The sequence below is a fragment of the Myotis davidii genome, unplaced genomic scaffold (assembly GCF_000327345.1).
Source record: "Myotis davidii unplaced genomic scaffold, ASM32734v1 scaffold394, whole genome shotgun sequence".
NCBI classification, from domain to species: Eukaryota; Metazoa; Chordata; class Mammalia; order Chiroptera; family Vespertilionidae; genus Myotis; species Myotis davidii.
The window spans coordinates 4,070,689-4,087,984 of NW_006287548.1; the positions used below are offsets into that span (position 1 = coordinate 4,070,689).

Here is a 17,296-nt window from a genome sequence, read left to right on the forward strand (position 1 = left end):
AGCATGATTTTTGCTGAGCCCTTCGAAGGAGCCTGAAGGAAAACAGGACTGCATGGCTGCATGAAACACACAGGAAATCGTTTATTAGCTTCCAGAGGGAGGAAAGGGTAGAGGAAAAACCTTTCAATAGAAATCCGTGGCCCTCCTCAGGGAGCCCACTCGGGCGCTGGCGGCCCCCCAGTCGTGGGAGCGCCTGTATTCCCCCGGCTGCAGCAGGTACTGCCGCCCCCGGTAGCTGGGCATCTCGTAGAGGACCCAGCAGCCCTCCAGCACGCTGCAGGAGTGGACCTCCTGGAAGTGCAGGCGGTCCTGGAGAGAGGAGCAGTCCTCCGTGATCTCCACCATCTGGCCTCTGCAGTCCTCCCTCTCGTACAGTCTGATCCTGTGGGAGCTGCTCTGTGGATTCAGCAATCGGCCGACGAGGAAAAGTCAGAAAACCCAGACAGTAGCAACCAATCCCACACAGCTCTGGGGGGTGGACATGTCTTTATCTTTTCTGTATCAAAGCTGAACACGTTAAAGGAAGAGACTTCCGCTACCAGGGCTGCTGTGTACAGTTGGAGAGGCTGTACGCTCTAAAACTCAAAAAGTCAGTATTCATGGAGACCATGATACGAATGGTGCTCCCTAGAGTTTTTTGGGTCAAAGCCCATATCGACCATACATGCTGGCTCTATTTAGTACCATCCTTTTTTTAAAAATTTCACCTAAGGATATGTATAGAGGGAGGAAGCGGGGAGAGAGAGAGAGAAAAACATCAATGTATGGAATGAAAATCCAACCAACTGAATCATCGGCCAGAGCTTTAGTACCATTTTTAAATAACACTTTTATATATTTGGTTTGCACTCTCCTTCATAGACTTATGGTCTTCTGGGGCTCTGCATACTGGATGATATAAAATAATAAAAAATGAAAAGACAAATATATCACTGCCAAATGGCATTATTTTGACTCTTTTTAAAAAGAGTTCATTATATTTATTTTTTTTTAATTTGTTTTTATTGGTTTCAGAGAAAGGAAGGGGAAGGGGGAGAGGAATAGATACATCAGTGATGAGAAAGAATCATTGATGGGCTGCCTCCTTGCACGACCCCTCCTGGGGATCAAGCCTGCAACCAGGGCATGTGTCGGTCTGGGAATCGAACCATGATCTCCGGGTTCATAGGTTGATCTCAACCACTGAGCCACATCAGCCAGGTATTATTTTGACTCTTGACAGTATTATAAAAGGCTAGGGACAGAAAAAGTCAAATTGCTTTCCCCAAAATCAGGCACAGACTAATGGCAATTATGCATAGGCAATTCCTTAATATCTCCCTTTCTACGTTAAGTCCTGTTACTCTTAAAATTTTGACAAGTGGGCACCATCATAAAGATTAGGTTTCTGTTCTCAGCTCGTATTATTTTGACTCGTGACAGTATTATAAAAGGCTAGGGACAGAAAAAGTCAAATTGCTTTCCCCAAAGTCAGGCACAGACTAATGGCAATTATGCATAGGCAATTCCTTAATATCTTCCTTTCTACGTTAAGTCCTGTTACTCTTAAAATTTTGACAAGTGGGCACCATCATAAAGATTAGGTTTCTGTTCTCAGCTCCAATATATGTTCCGGCAAAACAGTTTTAGGTAATTAATACAAATGGAAGCTCAAGATCATGAAAGAGGTCTTTACAGATCAAGAGATTATAAAACCTTTGGAGGAATGGAAAGGTAAGCCGTTAGTGCTGGGCCAATCCTGTCTTTCCTTGAGCCCTTGTTCTTTTATCTGCTTGTTCCTGCCCAGCAGGTACCCATTCAGCGTCTTCCTTCTTCCACCATGAAACCCTCTTTGCCCTGGAAGGCCCTCATCAGCAATTCATTCTGCCGAATGAAAGACTGTGATAACGCATCTTCCGTGGTCGTAAGGGCTCACAGGCACGGTTCCTAATTTGATCCTGGCACCTGTGGAGCAACATTATCAGCCTTTTCCTCTTTCATGAGAAACGAAGGCCAGAGCTTGCAGTCTGTGATCAGAAGAGCCAGGGCTGCAAAGGGTGTCCCCTGATTTCCAGGCTCCTCATGGCAGTCTAGGTCCGATCAAGGCATTAGAGTCGGAGGGGGTTTCAAACGTCACAAAAGTGGCACATTTCCCCCAAGACTCTGTCATAGTCAAATCAGAGGATCCCTAAGGGTGGAATTCAGGCTGCGGGGGCGTGGTTCGGGTAAAGAGGGCGTGGCACGAGCTGTTGGAATCACGTCGTTGGTGACCTGTTTTGCCCAATCAAAAGGCAGGACTGGAGGGGCCCTTGACATCATGACAATATATTTGGGGGGAGGAGTGGCTTGTCATGTGTAAGATAAGTTCCTTTCATCCTCATGAGAACTGTAGGACTTAGTGACTCCCAGTGGCCCCATTTTACAGATGAGGAAAAGAGAGAAACGGTCCCAGGCACTATCCTAAGGCCGCCTGGTAGTAAGGAGTTGCTCAGTCACCATCTGTGGGTCTTGACACTCTGAACAATATTGCGCCGTACTTTTGCCCAACGGAGGTCAATTTAATTTTAACAAAGTGAAATAAAATTTTTGATTAAAAGCCATCCATCACAGCCCAGCCAGCCTGGTTTGGTGATTGAGCCCTGACCTATAAACCAGGAGGTCTGGGTTTGATTACTGGTCAAGGCACATGCCGGGCTTGTGGGCTCCATCCCCAGTGCGGGGCATGCAGGAGGCAGCCCATCAAGGATTCTCTCTCATCATTGATGTTCCTATCTCTGTCCCCCTCTCCCTTCCTCTCTCTGAAATAAAAAAATAAATACACTAAAAAAAAGCATTGCATCACATACTTTTTCAATGGAAGAAACCTTAAAGATATTAATAAAGGGAAAGGGAACATTCCAGCCAGAAAAAGCAGACTACGACCCTGCGGGGTGAGTGAGCGGGGGTGTGACTGGAGGGCGCAGAGGGACCCGGGTCGGACTCACCTGGGGGATGAGGCGGCAGGAGCGGACCGCGTCGCTGAGGCCCAGCCACTGCTGGTGGTCAGGGTAGTCGCCGCGCCGCAGGAAGTACTGGGGGCCCTGGTAGTCGGGGCGCTCATAGAGCATCCAGCAGCCGCTGTCCACGCGGATGGAGTTGCAGCGGCTGAGGTAGGGCTGCAGGTTGGGGTGGTCGCTGCTGCACTCGAAGCGGCGGCCCTGGAAGCCGCGGTCCTCGTAGAAGGTGATCTGCAAGGGAGGGAAGGAGAGGCTGAGCGGCCGGGGCCCCGCGGGGTGTGCAGGGGCCCCCGCCGGCCTGCGCGCCCGGCTCACCTTCCCCATGGCTGGTGGATGGACGTGCGGGTCGGTGGACGGCGGCAGCGGGCAGCGGGTCTATATAGCAGCCGGCTGCTGCGTTGGCAGGAACAGCACAAAAGGGGCCCCGGGTGAGGAGGGCAATTCGTGTTCGCTTTGTTCTCTTTGCTGGCATAGTCCAGGGGCCTTATTGTGGGTGTTGGTCCCGTTCTCTCTGGAGTATTCGGGTCGCTATTATTGGTTGATGCTGTGGAGTGTATTTGGGGGGAAAAAAAGTCTTTGGGGGATTGTCTATTTAATAATAGAAGTGGAGCTTCAGCCTTTTCGTGTATAGTCTACACTGTTGTTTGTACAGGTTGGGGGAAACAAAAAAGTGTACCTGGGAGAGGGGAATAAAAAGGCAGGGCCTTCTTATGTGAAATAATCTGTAAAATGATCATATTGCTTAGGTGCAATATCGAATACTAATTACCAGGAAGAAAATGACTTAAACTGAGTGTTGAATTTCAAATTAGTCCTTTAAGACAACTTCCTCCCTAAAGAGGGTAGGAACTGGGGATGTTGACCCAGGGAGTTCACAGGATTTCACGCTTTCAGCGTGGTAAGCAAACAAACAGAACCACGAACACAGCAAGCCCAGAGCTTCGGTGCTGGGTCTGGTTTCCATTTGGTTGCAGCCACACGGGGAAGTAGACGAGGATTAGATGTGTTATCTTGGCTAATTGTGAGTTAAAGGGGATTAAGCTGTAAAATCCTTAACCTCAGAAAGACGAACTAAAAGGGACATTTGTAAGTGTAAGGAAATAAAGAAAAAGTAATATGTTTAAAACAAAACAAAAAATAGATGGCCTACTAGATCCTTAAAAAATAACACCAAATTCCCAAGAAGCGCTTTCTGGAGGGATCTAGATGCACCTTTGTTCTCTGGGGGACTAGAGGGCAGGAGGCTTTTTACTCACAGGAAATTCGTTACAGGGGCCCCAGAGCCCCAGCTGGAATGGGGTGGGTGGTGGGATGACAATCTAGAGCTGGGGCGCTGGGAAGACTTGAGGAAGTATTTCTCGGCCTGACACTGGAGTGGAAGATGCTGGGTGCCTTTAGTCTCTTTCATGCTCAAAGAATTACCCCGAATCCTATGTTGTCTCTTAGAAATGCTTTGTCCTGACTTGGGTCATCAATCTTTGTTAAGTCGAGATTTATTCATTAAACACCAATTGTGTACAATATGATGAGTTCAGTACTTGTTATTCACTACATAAAGACATGTGTTTCCAAAGTTACTTATAGTGAAAACTAAGCAGCCAGAATCTAAAGAATAAAAACCATCATTTTAATTAAAATTTTAAAAAATAGAATAATTAAAAATTTTTTTTACATCATCATTTTACTGAGAACTGTTTCTGTGGGAAGAGTGTTGACAGATGAAAACAGTAAAAGATGAGAGAGAACCAAATGCGAAGAGTCCCAGAGGGCTTATAGAGGAGTGTGTGTGTTGGGGGGGGAGGGGGAGTCTGTGGGGACCACCACCTCCGCTGACCAGTTACAACTGAAATTTAAGATACATTTGGGGCACTGAAACAAGGGACTTTGAGCTTGTTTTTTCATAAACTAAGAAGAAAGAAGGTTTTATTTCAGCCTGGGAGGGAAAAAGGGGGAAAACCCTACCCTTCTCATAGAACTGAAAAGTGCATGGCTTGGGCCAAGATGTGTCTTGATTTCAATACTCTCCAGACAATTCTGGGAGTGACAAATGTGAGTTAGACCTAAGCTCCAGGTTGTACTTAGTGTGCTGAGTGCACATACGTTAAGACCGGAGAATCCTTACACCTGCAGCATAGGAGCAGTGCTCGGTGCTAGTTGTCAGGAATAACTGGTGGGGACTGTCTTTGGAGGGAGAACAGGAGATAAGGAACAGGATCTCTGTTGTCTGAGCTCCAGTCCAGGAAGTAAGTAACCCTTTGTCACTCCCTAAACATTCAGGTGGTTTCAAGCAAAAGTGAAGGAAAAAGAAAACTAGTTCTGGTTAGGAGTTTGCTGCATGCAAGGCAATGGCTCGTTTAATTGGAGTAAACAGTCTACAAAATGACGTATCTGAGAAATAGCACTTTCTTATTTTCAATAATTCAAAATAGTTTATGAATCTAAGTCTTATTTCTCTCCACTGGGATGGAGAGAAAATTTTATATTAGTCATTGTTGGGTTTCTTCTCCTCTCTTTCCAAGCTGCAGGCTTCATGGTTGGGTTCTGTGGGCTCACATGAAACCAGGGAATTTCATGGGGTTAGACTTAGAGGATTCGTGGGGGAATGCTGTGATGTTCATTGTTTGTGGCTCTTCCCAGTTTTCACAATGAGAACTGGTAACCCCGAGGGCTGTGGACCTGGAGATGTGTTTTACTTGGTTGGCACAGTGTTTAGATATTTTGTTTTTGTAATTTTTTAAAAAATGTATTTTAATTTATTTCAGAGAGGAAGGGAGAGGGAGAGAGAGATAAAAATATCAATAATAAGAGAGAATCACTGATTGGTTGCTTTCTGCATGACCCACACAGAGGATTGAGCCCATAACCCTGGCATGTGACCTCCTGGTTCATAGGTCGATGCTCAACCACTGAGCCATGCCAGCCGGGCCGTTTTTGCAATGTTTTAGGTTAGCCCACACTTTCCCTTCACTCCCATCACTCCTTCTTGTCTTATAGGAGGCTGTTGCACTTATTTACATCATCTCCCTGGCCCCTGAAGGTATTGAAGGCAATCGCAAACAAGAGTTTTCAAACTCAGTTTCTATCAGTTTTTACCAAATGAAAACAAAAAAAACTGTACATCAAAGTTCTCAAGCATTCTCTCTTGGTCTGAACTATACTTTATTAGCAACTTGTGTGTTTGGGGTTAAAAATCTCCTTTTGTAAGTGGGGTTTTTTTTCTTTTATAAAAGGATGTACAAATAGATGGTGCTTAGTTTTACATTTGTGTCGTTTTGTTTTTAATTTTGAATGACTTTGGCGTCATTAAAATTGGCGATCCTATGTTGGTCCACATTGGTCTGGGAAATCTAAAATACTGAGAGCCACTTGATTTAAAGAATATGAAAAATATAGCGAACATTTTTATGGAGGATCTGTTTGTTATAATGCTTCAAAATCCTACCCTAGGGTTATTTCAGAAATTATTCCTCCACTGAACTCCCCACATTAGGGCCAGCATCGCAGTTAAGAACCTGGAACAAACCTGAGCTCCAGTCTCATCCTTGCCTCTTCTAACTGTGGGACCCTGGCCGTGTTATTTAACTTAATCTCAGTTTTTTTTCACAGGTGTTGTAAGTAATAGGTTTAATTTGTCTAGTGTATAAGCTACTTGGATCAAGCTAATTTTTTCACTTTCAAGATAATGTTCCTTATACATAAGCCAAGTCAAAACTTTTACAGAGGTGTATGTCAGTTGTATCTCAAAACTGGAAAATATATAGTGTTCTTCATTAAATACTAGACAGTTTTACAACTGTTGTACTCTTCTTTGCCACATGACATTTCCGTTTTAACTGAAGCAGTATGACTCAAGCTTCTTCATCCTTATCTCCCATTAACTGTCACCCATCGTTATTATTCTCAGAACCCTTTAAGGAAGTAAAGGTACAAACTGACCGTAAAAAATGTGGTTGGAGGCTGGTTTCTCACATTCCTCTTTTGGAATTTTAAGGAAGAAAACGGCCATTGCATGCTGGGTTGCAAGCCCATTGTAATCTTGCATGAGAGAAAATAAGTCATTTACAAAATGTTTGTATTGTTACTAGAATTTCTCTTCCTGAGAAGATTTATATGTGAGTCTCAAGCCCTCTTGGCACAGAAGCTTTTGTAGCTCTGGGTCATTGTTAAAATGTCTCCAAAGCATGAGGGGGACGTTGTAAAATTCATTTTGCTAGTACCCTAAGACCAGAGGGCTAGACAGAAGAATAAAGGGGCAGAAAGGCAGGAGGGTGGGGGTGGAAGGAGGGGCAGAAAGAAAGGAAGGAAGACAGTGAGAGGAGGAAGTGGTAGAGAATTGGTGAGCAGCTTTTTTCTGGCTTCCAGTTCCCCAGCCGAAAGGACAAAGGCAGAGTGGCTGCTCCTGTGTGACCCTTTGTCTCTTGTGGCAAGGACAGCTTTTATTTCTTTTCACAGGAAACTATTTCATTGGAGGTGTTTTTCCAAAGCAGGAAAAAAAAGTTTCACCAAAAAGTTAGGTGTGTAAGGATAAATGTGTATGTCCTACCAAGAAAACACTTGCCTCCCCAAAATGTTAAGGAATGAAAACATATATTATGCGAAATATGTAAATAAATATTGCTCCATTCATTTCCCCTAGTAGGTTATTACAGGATGACTTAAAAGTACTAAGTAAAGGTACTTGATAAACAAAAGTGATTGCCTATGAATTAAGTAATACTTGGGCAGGACTTGATTCTATCACATGATTATATACTTATTATTTAGTGTTCATATTTAGTATTTTTATAGAGCTCTGTGGTGGCAGGGACAATGCCTTTCATTTCTTTGTTTTGGTTGTTTTTTCATCCCCATTGCCACATCTGGCAAGCCTATGGCAGGTGCTCAATAAATGGTGAAGACTCTAACTCAAAGAAGTTATAATTTCTGGTGGCTAGTAATTGGGCAGAGTCTTTTATTTATTTAATATATTTTTATTGATTTCAGAAAGGAAGGGAGAGGGAGAGAGAAATAGAAACATCAATGATGAGAGAGACTCATTGATCAACTGCCTCCTGCATGCCCCACACTGGGGATCGAGTCCACAATCTGGGCATGTGCCCTGACCAGGAATCAAACCATAACCTTCTAGTTCATAGGCCCATGCTTAATCACTGAGCAACACTGGACGAGTTGGGCAAAGTCTTTTAAATAAAAAAATATCTTGTGCTATGAGCAGGCAGTCTCACTTCTAGGTCTCCACCCTCCAAAAATTATGACATGCATGGATAAAGGTATATGTGCAATATTCTTTGCAGCCCTGTTTGTAAAACCAACATTGGAAACGCCCGTCACCAGCAGATAAATGGTCAGATAATCTAGGGGCCCTCCCAACAATGGAATACAATGCTTCTGCTTAACAGAATAAGGGACTGACCTAGATTTATGCCCATGTCATATCACATGTTAAAAGCAAGTTGCAGAATAATATACACAGCATGATTCCATTTGTGTGTGTGTGTGTGGGGGGGGAGCATGTGTTTTATGAGATAGCTACAAAATGAGGGAAAACTTTAAAAGGGGTGTTCACCGTGTGAACAAGTGTTAGCAATGAAGAAGGGATCAGAAGGACTCCCTCCACTTCTTTATATATAGAATCTGTAAAGTAGTAAGATTATGGGAGGTTTTTCTTTGGAGGGAAAATTTCAACTTAAAAATAAATTAATTCTCTACTGATGAAAAGAATGAAAAATATTTTTAATATACAGGGCTTTGCTTGTGAACAAGCAGAGTTAACTTCAATCAAAGGGCGCCCAAAATTACGGCTTTCTTCAATGTGTCTTTAGATTTGAGATTGTTCTATTATAGCAAAAGAATTTTCATGTGTTATGGCACACTATATCATCTATTTGAAATAGTAACATGGCCCTAGTCAGTTTGGCTCAGTGGATAGAGTGTCAGCCTTTGGACCACAGGGTCCCAGGTTCAATTCCGGTCAAGGGCATGTACCTGGGTTGCAGGCTCCTCTCCGGCCCAGGCCCTAGTCAGGGCTCATGCAGGAGGCAACCATTTGATATGTTTCCCTCACATTGATGTTTCTCTGTCTGTCTTTCCCTCTCTCTCTTCCACCCTCCCTAAAAACCAACAGAAAAATATCCTTGGGTGAAGATAGATAATAAAAAGAAATAGTAACGTGTATCCCATCCATTTGTTTGTATTAGCTGGTGTCATGTACAGCTGTGCAGTTTCTGCCCTTCACGCAGTATTTGGGCCAGCTGCTGTCCTGGCCAAGAGGTGCACCCCAATCAGAAGCTGTTTGAGACAAGGAAGGAGGTTCTGCAACTGAGTCCAAAAGTTTGGCAGTGGCCATTGGCAGCCCTGGCATCAGTGACGTCGGACTGTGCTTGAGAGTGAGCAAGACTCCTCATGTAGTATAATCAGGCTTTTTGCCGCGGGGGCTTTTCTTCACCACTCATCGCGGACCCTCTGTGGCCTCCAACCGTGTCTTGGATCAAAAAGACTCTTGTTCCTCAAAGCAGAGGCTGAAGGCTCCGTTCTCCCCAGTCACCCTTCCCAATTCTCTATGCTGACCTGCCTTCCATTCCCAGGCAAGCTACCTCCTCTCTCCACCCCCACTTCTGAACCTGCTCAAGACTAACTCTACCTTGAAGCTCTTCTAGAACCCCCTCCTACATATTCACTCCTTAAAGGCCTCTAGAAATGCTTCCTTTGTCAGGGACCATTGACTGGTGAATTAACTAGCACACAACGAAAGAAAAACAGAAGCCAGCAATTGCCAATAATACAGACGAAATATTTTATTAGGTTCCAAACTGAGAAAATGGTAGCGTGAACCGATTTCAGTATAAATCCACCACCCTCCTCAGGGAGCCAGCCTTAGCATCCGTGGCCCCCCAGTCGTGGGAGCGCCTGTACTCCTGGGGCCTCAGCAGGCAGTGCTGCCCCCGGGGTAGTTGGGCATCTCGTAGAGGACCCAGCAGCCCTCCAGCACGTGGAGGGAGCAGACCTCAGCCCGGTGGAAGCGGTCCTGGATGCAGGAGCAGTCCTCGCTCAGCTCCACCATGTGGCCTTGGTGGTCCTCTCTCTCATACAGCCACAGCCGGTGGGAGCCTGTCTGCTCCACCCACAGAGGGAGAAGCAAGCAAACAGATGAACTTGGTGGGTTGGGGCGTGGGATTGTCCATGTAAAACCTGAGGCTCAAAGATTGCTGTGAATGCAGTGCATGGTTTGTGTCCTACTCACATTAACAAATGTTTGCATGCCTGTTCTCTATTTCAGATCCAGGAGATGAAATTTTTAAGAGATCCAATGTTTGGGTTAGAATCCATCTAGAGCTCAAATATCTTGTTTTCTTAACTCCTAATTACCGAATTCCTTGATTCCTAGGTGTTAAACCCATATTAGGGGGATAATGTAAAGTGTTTGACTAGTATTCTTTTAATGAGTGTTCTCCCCCAAATTTATATACATATAAATTTACCACTAAAGTAGGGTTTTAAAAATCACATACTTCAGTGAAAATTAGTTTAGTCACTTGAATCCTAATTTGACTGATTTTCCAAATTAAGAACAACTGCTTTTCCCAAAACTTGGACATTACCACTGAATAGCCTACACTAACAATAGAGTTTTCCATTTCTACTAGTCTACAGTGGAAACTATTTCGTTCCTAATCAACTCCCTTACTGTAGGTATAATTTGTTAGAAATACTGCCTTCTCTGTCCAACCAATTTCCCATTTGCAAGCTTTGCTTTATAACCCACTATGCTATTACATTTGTTGCAGACAACTTTTGATTGACCTATTACTAACAAAAATTAAAAACAAAACAGACTCTTTCCCTAAGTGGATTCTTCCCCATATTCTGTGCTGTTTTTGTGCGAGTATCTATTTGAGCTTAGGCAAGTACCTAAAGCCCACTTAATCCTTGGGTGCTTTTACTTTTTTAAAAATAATTTTTTACTTATTTTTAAATGGGTGGGGGGGAGAGGAAGAAGGGAGAAAAAGAGAGAAACATCAGTTTGTGCCCTGACCAGGGGTCATACCTGCAACCTTGGCTATTGGAATGATGTTCTTACTAACTGAGCTACCTGGCCAGGGCAATCCTTGGGTGCTTTTAAAGGAAACCTCCTTCACCCTAACGCCCCTCAATAATACTTGAGGCCCCCAGGCAGCGTGATCGCCCTCAGGCCACACTCACCTGGGGGATGAGGCGGCAGGAGCGGACCACGTCGCTGAGGCCCAGCCACTGCTGGTGGTCAGGGTAGTCGCCGCGCCGCAGGAAGTACTGGGGGCCCTGGTAGTCGGGGCGCTCATAGAGCATCCAGCAGCCGCTGTCCACGCGGATGGAGTTGCAGCGGCTGAGGTAGGGCTGCAGGTTGGGGTGGTCGCTGCTGCACTCGAAGCGGCGGCCCTGGAAGCCGCGGTCCTCGTAGAAGGTGATCTGCAAGGAAGAACAGCTCCGAGGGAAATCATTTGCCCCCAGTCGGTCTTGTATAGGGGGTTTTACGGCCATCTTATTTCACTGTGTCCCGCTCACCTTCCCCATGGCTGGTTGGCTGGGATGCAGCGAGGTCAGTGGGTGGGTGGCAGCGGGCAGCGAGTGGGTGGGTGGCAACGGGCAGCCGGTCTACATCGCCGGCGGCTGCTGTGTTGGCAGGAGCAGCACAAAGGGGCCTGGGCGAGGAGGGGATTTCATGGATCCCTCTTCCATGCTGCGTTCAGGGGAAATGCCTGTGGAGTTGCCCTCATTCTCTGGCATATTCCAACGCTGTCCTGTACGTGTCCTATTGGGCACCTACAGTGGCTTTTATTCGGTTCCCAGTGTTTTCTAAACTTATCAGCGCATCAGTCTGAACTTTTGACCTGAAATGCTTGTGTCTCCACACATAATTCAGTTGTACCCCATGTATTTCCTGGGGGAAAATCTATACCTTTCCAGAAGAGCCACAGAATTCCAGAGGGGCCCTGGGGAAGCCGAACGCCCAGCACCCACTAATTTCCCTGGTCAGAGACCCTCTAACTTAAATTCTCTTTTTGTCCACGACGGGCCAGTCGAGTACAGGACACGAATCTGGATGCTGGTCTTTGCCAGTTTTGACAGATGCTTTAAGGCAGAGCGACTAACTTCCCCTTTGTACTTCATGTAACTAGAAATCGGTGGCTGGTAGTCAACTTGTGATAAGGATCAGGGGAAAGGCTTTTATGGTCACTGGGTCCATGACTGGGAAGTTTATTGCTTTATAGATTGCTTCCCAGGGCTGGGGGAGGGAGCAAAGCGTGGTGGACTGAGAATGTCCACTTAGTAGCCACATAAGCTCTCAGAGAATGAGTTATTTTCTAGTACTTACCTCATGGTACATAGTATGAAGGACAAGAAAGAAATAAAGAAAGAAGCAAAAGAAATAAAGAAAGAAAGAGGCCGGCTGGTGTGGCTCAGTGGTTGAGCATCGGCCTATGAACCAGGAGATCCTGATTTGATTCCTGGTTGGGTCACGTGCCCAGGCTCTGGGCTCCATCCCCAGTGCGGGGCATGCAGGAGGCAGCCAATCAATGGTTCTCTCTCATCATCTATGTTTCTAATCATGATATTTTATTGAAAGAAAGCCTACACCCATTTTCTTGTAATGCTTTATTGAAAGGATTGCACATGTTTCCATGTGACAGCATAGTAAAGGCAAATGATAGATTAATTTTATTTGGGATTGAAAGTTTGGAAAACTGCCTCTTACTCCACCATTCTGCATATTCAATGCTACACATTTGTAAAATGTGCTAAAAGCCAGCCTGCTCTGACATAGAAATACTATATATTCTTGGAAATCTCCAACTAACAGTCTTCCACTCACATTGAAGTAGCATAAAATACACACATTTTAAAAACCCAAATGTAGCTGTATAATATGATTCTACGAAAAGAATGTTCAACGTCCAAAAATAACACTGCAATGCAGTTTGCATCAAAGCTAACTGTAAAGAAAAATATGCTGGCAGGAGTTGCAGTTCTGAGATGATGTTTCTTTCCTGCCCCAGAGACTTTATTGTGAAGTCCCAGGGTGCAAGTCCAAGTTTCTAAGTGACCTGCAGAATAAAAAGAGGATTTGGGTATCAAGCATGGACACAGACAGTAGCTTTCAATCTATAGGGAGTTAAGGTCAAATATCAGATACTAAGTTATTGACCATGATGGGTTAAGATGAATGTAGGTACCAAAGAATTTCCATGGAACTGTTCTGAGACATTTGGAAATTGAGTTATATTTTTCAACTAACTACAATAAATTCCACACTGTATCCTCTACAGAAGGAAAAAAAATGTTTTAAAAACATTATTGGGTCAATTGACAAAATTATATATAGACAGTAGATTGGATCAAAGTATTAATGCTAGATTTTCTGAAGTTGATAACTATACTATGGTTATTCAAGAGAATGACTTTGTTCTTAGGAAGTACACACTAAATTATATGGGGTTAAAATGAGATGGTGATGTAACTGCAAATAGATCAGAAAAAATATGTATCTATGCCTATACACAAAGAGAAAGAGATAGGAACAGAGGAAGATAGAGAGGCAGAGAGAAAAATGATATAGCTAATAGAGCAAACAATTAACAATTGGTGAATGTGAGTCAAGTGTATACACAGGTTTTTTGTCGTACTCTAGCAACTTTTCTCTAAGCTCAAAATTGTTTCCAAATAAAATAAAATAGTTAAAGTAATACTTCATTTGATGGACCACACCTGAAGCAAATCATTTCTTTGCCCTTTAGCGGCTGTATATTATTCTTACAGCATGTTACTTTGAATTTCTTGTATAGTGGTTTGAATTTATACTAAAATTGCTCCCTCTCCATTTCTGGTAGGGGAGGTGTTGAAGTCTACAACTAGGAGAGTGAAGTCATCTGCTTCTCCAGCAGTTCTATGAGTTTTTACCTTATGGAGTTTGATGCTCTGTTGTTCAGTGACTACTTAAGGAATCTTATGTTTCTTGGAGAATAAACCTTTATCATCATGCACGTCCCTTCTTTATCCCTGATAACATTCCTTGCTTTGAAGTAGCTCTGTCTGAAATTAATATAGCTACTTTTGCTTTTTTTTTTAAATTAGTGTTAGCTTGGCACATTTTTATCTATCCATTTACTTTTCATCTGTGTGTGTCTTTATATTTCAAGTAGGTTTCTTATACACACCATATAATTGGCCTTGTTTTCTGATCCACTCTGACAAGCTCTGTCTCTTTTCTTCTTCTTCATAAATTTCATTATGAAATTTTTCATACAGAAAAGTTGAAAGAATTGAACCATGAGATACATATGCCCATAACCTGCTAATTCTGTAAACAGTGTTCCGTGTTTGCGTTAACATACATCAGGGCAATTCTCTATCCCTCTACCCATCCATCAGTCCACCTTATTCTTGGGGGCAGCAGTGTACCCTGTGCCTTCCCCTTTCTTTCATTTCCAAGAAGAGTTGCTGATTTTCCAGTCTGTTCAGCTTTTTACTTGTTGGAGTGGGGTGTCAATATCCAAGCACCTTCTGTGTGGAAATGGGAACCAGATCCCTCAGACTGTCCTCTCACCATCCTTCTTCCCTCCCATGATGCTGTGAGTTCCTCCGGAGTGGCAATAAGAGGGCACGTGTGTTATTGCCTGTGACAGTCCTGGCACTTTCTAAGTCCTTCCATGTCTATTAACAGTCCCTGTAACAACCCCATGAGGTACATACTGTTATCATCCACCTTTTATAGACGAAGCACAAGAGATTCACTTAATAATTCACCCAAGTTATTAAATGGAGGAACCAGATTCAAATCTAGTTATCTGACTCCGAATCCACACTCTTAATCACTAGAGTATGCTGTTTTCTGTCCATTCCAAATTCATGTCCTAGAACTCTGCCCAATATTGACACTTTCCTAGGATATGATGTTGCTCATACCCATCTCTATTAATAAATGAGGTACTAATACCAATACAGTCTAAAAGAAATACTTAAAACTGTTTTCCAGAATACCTGGATTTTTAATAAATAATTTCTCCTTTTCCCTTACTTTATGAAAAAAGGCAGTGGCTGGAAATATATAGAAAATCCTGACAAAGACATTGTTTCATCTTAAGGTTATAAAATTGTTTATCAGTTAAAATACATGATATAATTATCAGTAAGCTATAAAGAAAAAGACTAAAAAGCTCAAATATATAAAATGAAAAACTACTTTAAACAATAAACCGTGAAAGAATATTTCTCATACATTTATAAAATAATTATTTCTTTAATAAAGATATTTGTTTATTTAATTTATTTCTTGACTATTTCTTAAAAATCAGTAGTAGGACATACAATGTGTAGTAATATTTGAATATCACAAGAAATATTAACAGTTGTTATTTCTAAGGAGTAGGAAAGGGGTGTGGATTTCACTTGTAATTTTTGTATTGTTTGAAATTTTTACTATAAGCACATACACACTTACTTAAACCCATAATATAACAGCTGATTAACTTGTGAATTGCGTTTCTCAAAAGCTAAAAGATAATAGTGGTTAGTATTTATTTAGGGTTACTCTGTACGAGCACTGTTCTAACCTCTTAACATGTATAATCTCAGGTAATCATCCCACAAGCTTAAGAAGGCGATACCATCATTCTTCCCATTTTGCAGGAGAGAAAACTAAGGAACCGAGACGCTAAGTCACTGACCTGAAGTCACACAGATGGTAGGTAGTAAGCTTTAGATTCAAACCCAGAACATCTCATTCTAAGGGCGAGACTTTTAACCTTAATTTAAGTAAAGTACTCCCCAACATCTGGTATCATTTTGGTCCAATTTGTGTTTTTAGACCTACTTTGCTCTTTGGTTGTGTGTCCAAAGGTAACTTTTTTGATGATTTCTGTTCCGTGGCATTTGCTTCCCTCCTAGAGCTGCTGGTGGCATTTTTATTCGTTGCTTCCCTTCTTAGCTTGACACCTAGAGACACATGTAGGAACAACAATAAAAACACCTTTTAAAAAATGAGTCCACCCACAGTTCTAGATCTTTCCCTTCATAGGTGTTTTGCTCCCATTAACAAGGCGTCTAAGAAATACTTCCCTGGTTTCGACAGTTGAGGGAAATCAAGCTGTAAGTACTCCTGGTTCTTTTGCATTCAACCAGAGAGCTGTTCTTACCATGCCACCTCTGACCTGACGTGGTGAGTCCCCCTCCTGTGTTAAACTTCTCTAACGGATGGAAGTAAGCAGGCTTACTCTGTTTGCGGGCATATTCTGCTGCTTTGGGTGCTGTTAACATGGCAAAAGGGTGCAAGGAGAGGCGGGAAGGTGGAGCTCGGGGAACCTGAAAGGCAAACAGTCCTCCTTTGAAACGCTGCACACACTGTGCTGCTACCACCTGCTGCCTATGGCACTTGGCCTGCGTACCCACCCCACAGTCCTTAGACGTTCCTACTGGTCCCCTGGCAGCCCAGGTTTCATTGTCAGGCACATTCACACGTTGTCTTCTACTCCCAGGCTGGGTCCCTCCTGCCTGGAATCACACTGATACTCCCCAGAGTTCCCTTTACCTGGAGTGGCTACTTCCTTCCTCTCTGCCCAGGGGCTCTTTTCCTGAAGGCCCCTCCTCTTCCTTTGAGATGCAGCTCAAATATCACCTTTTCTGAGAAACGTGCCCAATGTCTCCGCACCTTCACGCTCCTATACTGGCCTTCTGCCCCCTCCTCCACCCCAAGGCAGAATTACTGACTCTCATCTGTGAATGCAAAGCTCTTTTTGAACTCACATAGAACAAACCCAGTGTGTTGTGATTGTAATCCACTGTCTGCTGCACAGCGCTGGAAACTTATTCAAGGCTAGAACTGTCCATTCATTCATTCATTCATTCAACAAGTTTTCAGTGAGCACCTACCATGGTCCAGGCTCTGCTTTAAGAGCTGAATGAGGAGAGACACTAAACTATTAGGCAACCTGGGTAATTATACATCATGATAAGTTTAATAAATATACTAAACAGATGATGTGCTAGGAAGTAACTGGACAGCCACCACTTCAGACAGAAGGGACAGAGACAGCAATGGAAGCCATTGAAATATTTTTAAGCAGTAGTGTTACAAGGTTTGGCTCAGGTTTTTAAAAAGATCAGTCTGGCCAAAACCGGTTTGGCTCAGTGGATAGAGCGTCGGCCTGCGGACTGAAGGGTCCCAGGTTCGATTCCGGTCAAGGGCATGTACCTGGGTTGCGGGCACATCCCCGGTGGGAGATGTGCAGGAGGCAGCTGATCGATGTTTCTCTCATCGATGTTTCTAACTCTCTATCTCTCTCCCTTCCTCT

The 17,296-nt window shown here is 43.5% G+C and overlaps 3 protein-coding genes across 6 annotated transcripts in view; all 3 read right to left on the minus strand.

Moving 5' to 3' along the window:
* Positions 1-57: 57 nt before the first annotated feature.
* LOC102757408 (gamma-crystallin F) lies at positions 58-3,397 on the minus strand. The gene is made up of 3 exons (XM_006759436.2): positions 3,291-3,397; positions 2,964-3,206; positions 58-396 (listed from the first exon to the last, which is right to left on the minus strand). The coding sequence occupies exons 1-3, from the start codon at positions 3,297-3,299 to the stop codon at positions 124-126; spliced, it is 525 nt and encodes a 174-aa protein (XP_006759499.1). The 5' UTR covers positions 3,300-3,397; the 3' UTR covers positions 58-123.
* Positions 3,398-9,754: 6,357 nt separating this feature from the next.
* On the minus strand, positions 9,755-11,569 carry LOC102757124 (gamma-crystallin C). The gene is given in 4 exon segments (XM_006759435.2): positions 9,755-9,919; positions 9,922-10,086; positions 11,175-11,417; positions 11,514-11,569. Coding segments are annotated over 4 exon segments (525 nt in total). The 5' UTR covers positions 11,523-11,569; the 3' UTR covers positions 9,755-9,811.
* Positions 11,570-12,561: 992 nt separating this feature from the next.
* Positions 12,562-17,296, minus strand: part of LOC102756847 (chromosome unknown open reading frame, human C2orf80) — a 15,164-nt gene continuing 10,429 nt past the window's right edge. For 2 of the 4 annotated variants that reach the window (XM_015561126.1, XM_015561128.1), the window contains 3 exons: positions 16,142-16,307; positions 15,820-15,941; positions 12,564-13,054 (listed from right to left, as the gene is read on the minus strand). In XM_015561126.1, the coding sequence (XP_015416612.1) occupies positions 13,046-13,054; positions 15,820-15,941; positions 16,142-16,307 (297 nt within the window). In that variant the 3' untranslated portion in view covers positions 12,564-13,045. Of the gene's footprint in view, positions 13,055-15,819; positions 15,942-16,141; positions 16,308-17,296 lie in introns of all 4 variants that reach the window. The other 2 variants (XM_015561127.1, XM_006759434.2) reach the window with 2 other exon arrangements.